General features: G+C 44.8%; 1 protein-coding gene across 1 annotated transcript; it reads right to left on the minus strand.

Moving 5' to 3' along the window:
• Positions 1-45: 45 nt before the first annotated feature.
• LOC109952358 (homeobox protein unc-4 homolog) lies at positions 46-5,772 on the minus strand. The gene is made up of 3 exons (XM_020587395.1): positions 5,174-5,772; positions 4,460-4,632; positions 46-1,971 (listed from the first exon to the last, which is right to left on the minus strand). The coding sequence occupies exons 1-3, from the start codon at positions 5,436-5,438 to the stop codon at positions 811-813; spliced, it is 1,599 nt and encodes a 532-aa protein (XP_020443051.1). The 5' UTR covers positions 5,439-5,772; the 3' UTR covers positions 46-810.
• Positions 5,773-6,232: the final 460 nt, after the last annotated feature.

Raw genomic sequence — 6,232 nt, forward strand, 5'->3', positions numbered from 1 at the left:
CATTTCAGTTTGACACCCCTGCCTTTCATGCTAATTCTATTATTGTAGGAAGTTTATGTGATTCTATATCACTAGAAATCGGTAATGTCTAATAACCCTTTGGGCTGAAAGGAGGGAAAAAACTGCCTCGAGACCCGCAGCAGCCAGTGGGAAAATAATTACTTTCATATCAAAACCCAGCAGGAGGCGCAGGGTCCTATAGCCCGCGGCCACTAACCCCATTCCAGCTCGGCCTTTCAAATGAATAAATTTGTTAAAGCAATAAATACAAACAGCCAGACGGACTTGAGCCTCAGCTCTGGCTCACTGCGCAGAGAAAAAGTGGGGATTCATCTGCTGTAACACAACAAAACTCCAGCCGCCATGATCCAGGGTGCTGCCACACAACGACCTCCCCTTGCTCTCCCTTCCCCTCACAACATGGCCCTGGACACACGGTGATTCAATTTAAACAATAACTTTATTTATCAAAACGTTTACATATAAATATCATTTTCTCATTTTTACAGTATCTGAGGATTTTTGTTGTGTGAGATGTTTTATTGTGGCCTAGTTTTTGTTACAAGTTGGTCACCAGAAAGAGAAAAAGAACCTGCTTCTAAAGGTGTTTAGGCCTAACGCCTGAATAAGAGGACAGCCACAGCTTTTGGGGGCCATCTGGATTGATCACACTTCATGATTAAAAAATAGATGAGAATTAAGTCTCCTGATTCCTGATATGTTTTAGAGAGTCTCATCAGAGCTTTGGGAATGTTTGAATAGTCTGAGCAGTGTTCCTGGTCCTTTGTTTATGTTTGCTCCTTGCAAGTGTTAGTCCATATCGACATCCTCTCCATCTGTTCCGGGTGTTTCTTGACAGTCTGTGTTTGCCTTGAGACACTCGGAGAGGTCTGGAGACGCTCGCTCCTCTCTTACACCCTTCTCTTTTGCACACAGCTCAGCAGCTTGGCAGCCATTGGTCGCTGCCTCCGTTTCAACTTTCATACTCCTCTCCTCGCCGCTGTCACTGTACTGTGTGGACATCAGCCTGGCCAGAGCTGTCTGAGCTACGCTGTTCGGTGGAGGAGAAGCAGGAAACCTTCCGTTACTGCAGTCACCACCACACTCCTCCGTGTCTGTTCCGTCCACCCTATTGCTAATGTGATTGTGGTGATGCTGCATGTTATGTTCCATATGATCCGAGTTTGGAGGCTTAGCGACAAAGCTGGAGAGGTCAGAGGGAGCAGGACTCCCTTCACTCTGTGCACACCTCTGTCCCAGGCTGAGCCTGTTGATGCTGTCCTGACATGGTGTGGTCTTCAGGGCTGTTTGGGGCACTAGAAAGCCCAAGGGCTGATGGGTAATGGGGTAAAGCAAGAAGTGGCCTTTACCCACCAGGGTCCTCTGACTGGGCAGCGAGGGGAAGTCCAGCTGAGACTTCCGTCGAGGCGTGGCGTCAGAGAGGAGGCTCTCCACACTGAAAGGGTTTCTTTTCTGCAGGGCAGAGGACCTCAGGCCTTCAGGACTGGAGCTGTGCGTGCTGCCTGGAGAAACCTGCTCCGGTTCTCCTGTGGTTCTTTGGTTTTGGTGGGGTCGTAGTTGGCTGAAGTCGTGTCTTGTTTGGTCACAGCTGGATTCAGTTTGGTGTCCTCCTGTCCCTTTAGTTGCTGGCAGTTCAATGTGAATAGTCCCATTAAGGTTTGAAGACTGCTGCTCACTGTCAGTGAACTGGGAGACGCCGCTGTCACTCTCTGAACCTCCAGGTGTGTGGAAACTGTCCCCTGGGAGAAGTTTGTTCTGCGCCTTCAGCAGCTTCCTCTCCTGTTTTCGTTTCTTCTTCTCGGCCCGCTCTCGCTCCCTGCGTGCGATCTCCTCGGGGTCCATGGGCTCCCCGCTGCATGTGGTCGGGTGGGAGTTGTGAGCAGGCCGCCCTGGCCCTTTCTTTGTGTTCTCCTTTTTTCTCCATTTAGCACGTCGGTTTTGGAACCAGACCTATGCACACGTACACACATAAACACGCACATGAAATACACATGGACACAAGCGGAAAATGAAAGTCTTCTTTCCATGTCAACATTTTGTCAGAAAAGACCTTTAGGGTCATATATTGGTTGCTGCAGCTTTGTTGGGACTGTTGGCAAAATGACTAGCAGTTAGCCATTTGGCATAAAATGATTTTAATAGTTAATCAAATGCTGAGATTATTTAATGTGGAAAATAATTAGCTTCTTTTAGCTTTTCTAATATGAGGATTTGCTTCCTGTCTCTGTTTTATATCACTACATTAATCATCTTTGTGTTTTAACTGTTGGCTCAACAAAACAAAACAAAGAAACAAACAAACTCAAGAAGTCACCTGGGTTCTGGAAAATTATGCTGAGCATTTATTACCGTTTTCTGACATTTTACAGGCCAAATAATTGTCCCATTAGTTGACAATTAAAATAATAAATAAGTTACTAAAGACAACAAGGAGATTTTCCTTCCCGCTGTCACCAAGTGTTGCTCATGGGGGATTTGTTGTTGCTCTATAATAATAATGACAGTAAGACCTAGACCTGACTTTGTAAAGTGTCCTGAGACGACTGTTGTTGTGATTTGGTGCTATACAAATAAAACTGAATTGAACTGAACAATGATTTTTACATTTTGCAAGACTACAACATAATGTAATCAAAAACAATCCCAATGCAATAAAGAGCAGGCTAACTTTGCAAAATGTTCATTTCTGACGTTGTTCAGAGCTGATTTGCTGAATGAACTCTGCAGTTTTTGTTAAAGGCTAGTTTGTGTGTTAGTTTGGATCATTTTCCTGGATTTAGATCTAAGGTGTGGTGAAATCCCCCTTCACAAAACGAATACATGCTACATTAAACAAAATTCTACTTATAGTGTGTCTAAACAACAACAACCTCATCTGCCATTAAGAACTGGTGTCAGTGGAGTTATCCAATCAAAAACCAAATTGGCTTTAAATCAAACAACTGCTGAAACATCCAAAAAAGCGGGGAAAAAGGTGGAATCATTGTTGTCTGCCTCCTTTCTTTGTTGACTGCAGCTTTAAACATCCAAAGAGTACAGTAGGTTAATAGGTCACAGCGGTGGACCCCCATCTGCACAGATGTTCCAGCGTTAATTACTAATGAGTCTGTGTAATGGCCAACATTAAGTGTACCTTAGCTAAATCAGCCACAGCCCATCTCTGTATATTCTTGCACAGCCAGCACTCGGCTCATACGGGGCTTAACACTCGCACTGCGCTCAGCGGCTCTCCTCCCTGCGCACAAAGCCAAACTAGGGAGCCTCTCCCGCCTGAGAGCTCTCACTACCCGGCCTCTGGGCGCGCTCAGGGCCCCGTGTTCGGCGCTGATAACGCCAGGAGTTTAGCATGCACATGTAGGATCCGCGAACGTTGCATAATAAGTACGGGACACCAACAACATGCGCGACAATGGCGCTTCTTATGAATTGTTAATGTTGGTTATATCTTTGCCTGGCAAACCTGGTGATAAAGGAGCGTTAAGCAGCTTGAGGGAACAATAATCTGAGGTTTAGGAGCGAAATCCCCCAAACAACACAGGGCAACACGCTTTCCCTCGATGCAACCATGCATGCAAACTGAGAGGAGAACTTAGAAATATAAGGAAAAATGAAACAGAATATCAGAAATAAATACGCAGTGCTATGACCTACTTAAACAGGTTAATAGGTACTAAAAGCATTTCTGTATCTGTTGTTAGTCTGTTAGGCTCAGTGGTAGGTTACTAGTGAAATGTGAAGGCTGGCAAAGTCACTTTTAATAAAATGACATGTATTTTGTTCCTGTAACTGCTCAAAATGTATTATTATTATTATTATTAAGTCTATTATCTGTTAAAATAATAAAAGTAAGCAAATTTACCACAATACAAATAGCATAATCCTAAAATATAATGCTTTAATGATCAATTTGCCTTTAATAATAATAATAGTAATAATAATCTAAAATGAGAACAAATTATTAATCTTAAATTATCTTACACCTTAAACTGAGCCACCTAAAGAACGCACCATCCATAAGTACAAAATAAGAGTAAAATTGTGAATAAACTGCCAAATAATCACATATTTTATTTAAAAAAACTGCAGCTAAAGGAAGAATAGTATTTCTCAGGCCGTGGTTTGCTGAGTAAATAGCCTTGTTTTTATTAACCCATAAATCAATAGGTCGTCTCCATGCATAATTCAAGAGAGACCTTTTATTGATGCTTTGATAACTGACAAATAGCTGTCTCAGTGTGGGCCAGGCATTCGTAAAGCAAAGCAAAACAAACGCCCCTCTGACATTTTCTCATAATACAATAGTTTGGGGATTTTAAACATGGACGTAAGATTGAAATTTCCTGGAAAAAAAAAATCAGCGATTGAACTAAAACAAACCTGTGGGGAAAAGTCAGAACTAAATTGATTTATGTTTGTCAGAATATGTGGCTCGTTTTACCTGAACCCTGGACTCCACCAGGTCCAGCCTGAGCGCCAGCGCCTCCCGCATGAACACATCTGGATAGTGGCTCTCGTTGAACGCCTTCTCCAGCTCTTCCAGCTGCCACCCGGTGAAATTTGTCCTCGTGCGTCTCCGTTTACAACCGGGACTGTCCTTATCCGGGTCCCCATCTGCAGTGGTCGACGTGTGCGTGTTTGCACAAGCGTGTGTTAGTGAGTGTGTTTGTGAGAGAGGAGAGAGAGGTTCATACGGCACAATTTGCTTGTAAAGCAGGTTAGTGTAAAACTCACCGCTGTCACGTGTGTGGTTTTAAATGTTTTGTTGATGGTGAACTCTGAGAAATCACACAACTAATCTGGTGTTTACGTGCGTTTCATGCTGGACAGCCTCGGTCACTTTTCATTTAAACCTACCCGACAAGCAGCAGCCAATCTTATCATTTTCTCTATAAAAGTGACAAATGTTTGCAGTAAAAACATTTCAAACGAGCCTGAATATAAACGTTTTTCATTTGTTTTCAATTCACAAAGCTCCAGAACTTTCAATTGGCTGTTCCTCCTAAATAATCTGTCCTCAAACGCTAAAAAAATACATTTCATCCTCAAAGTTATATGACTATAAAACACGCTACTTACATTTATTACGTTTCTTTTACAGTGGAGTGTTTCCACACTAATGTCTGAATGAGTTATGAGCCAAAAAGAGGCCTACCTGAGAGTTTGAACTGCTGGCTGTCCGGCGACAGCAGCGGGTTGGAGCTGACCACCGAGGCCGAACAGGAGCCGTTAAGTAATCCGTCTATAGAGAAGGGCACGGCGGTGTGTGACTGCAGCTGGTGTCCGCCGGTGAGCTCGTAGACGTGCTGTTGGTGGTGGTGATGGTGGTGATGGGGACCGAGCGGGTACGGGAATCCCACCAGCCCGCCCAAGGAGCCTCCGAATTGGGCGTGAGGATGCTCGAGTACCCGACTGTCCATGCTCGCCCGGGCTGCGGCGGGGCCGAAGTGGAGACGCAGTGGGAGGCAGTGTGGCTGAACATGCAGTCAGAAAAGTCACGGAGAGGAGGAAGAAGCGGCGAGGAGGAAGTGGTGAAGGCGGAGGGGGGAGAGAATGGAACCCAGGCAGACGGCCGGCTCCCGCGGCCACGGTACGGCGTCGGGAGTGAAGCGGTAGACACCGGGCTCTACGAGGTATTTCACGTTTACGGTCCAGCCGAGTCAACCCTGCTCTTTCTCTGTGCGAGCCAGCTCATTAGGACTCCTCCATCTGCTCGCGGGACCAATAAGAAACGTTAATCGCCACGTGACGTCAGAGGCGCGGTTAATGGAGTAACTGAAAGCAGAGCACGAGGAAAAAAGCGAGAGGGCGCCTTTTTCTTTCCGGATCAATCGCTAATTACACCTGGCGCGGTCCTTTAACTCAGGCCTGTCAAAACAATGAGGACAAAGCTCAGCTGGCACGGAAACAGTCGGCTGCGTTTTCAGAAATATAAACTGCACGTTTCACATGTTTTAGCCCACTGAAAACACACGTCAGTAGCAGGTAAGATGTCATCTATAAAGGGGTTTTAATGGGTTTTATTAATGGTCAGTCCACCATTTAATAACGCCTTAAAGATCACTTATAAGACAATAATAAATATAACTTCAGAACTGCCAGGTTGTGGAAAATCCTCCTGCAGTCATTGGGCTAAGGGTCCCACCAGTCTCAGGGTCTTCACCTGTTAAAATAAAAGCCACAAAACAATCACAGAGACACAAAACAACAACAA

Source organism: Monopterus albus, unplaced genomic scaffold, assembly GCF_001952655.1.
Source record: "Monopterus albus unplaced genomic scaffold, M_albus_1.0 scaffold455.1, whole genome shotgun sequence".
In the NCBI taxonomy this organism is placed as follows: Eukaryota; Metazoa; Chordata; class Actinopteri; order Synbranchiformes; family Synbranchidae; genus Monopterus; species Monopterus albus.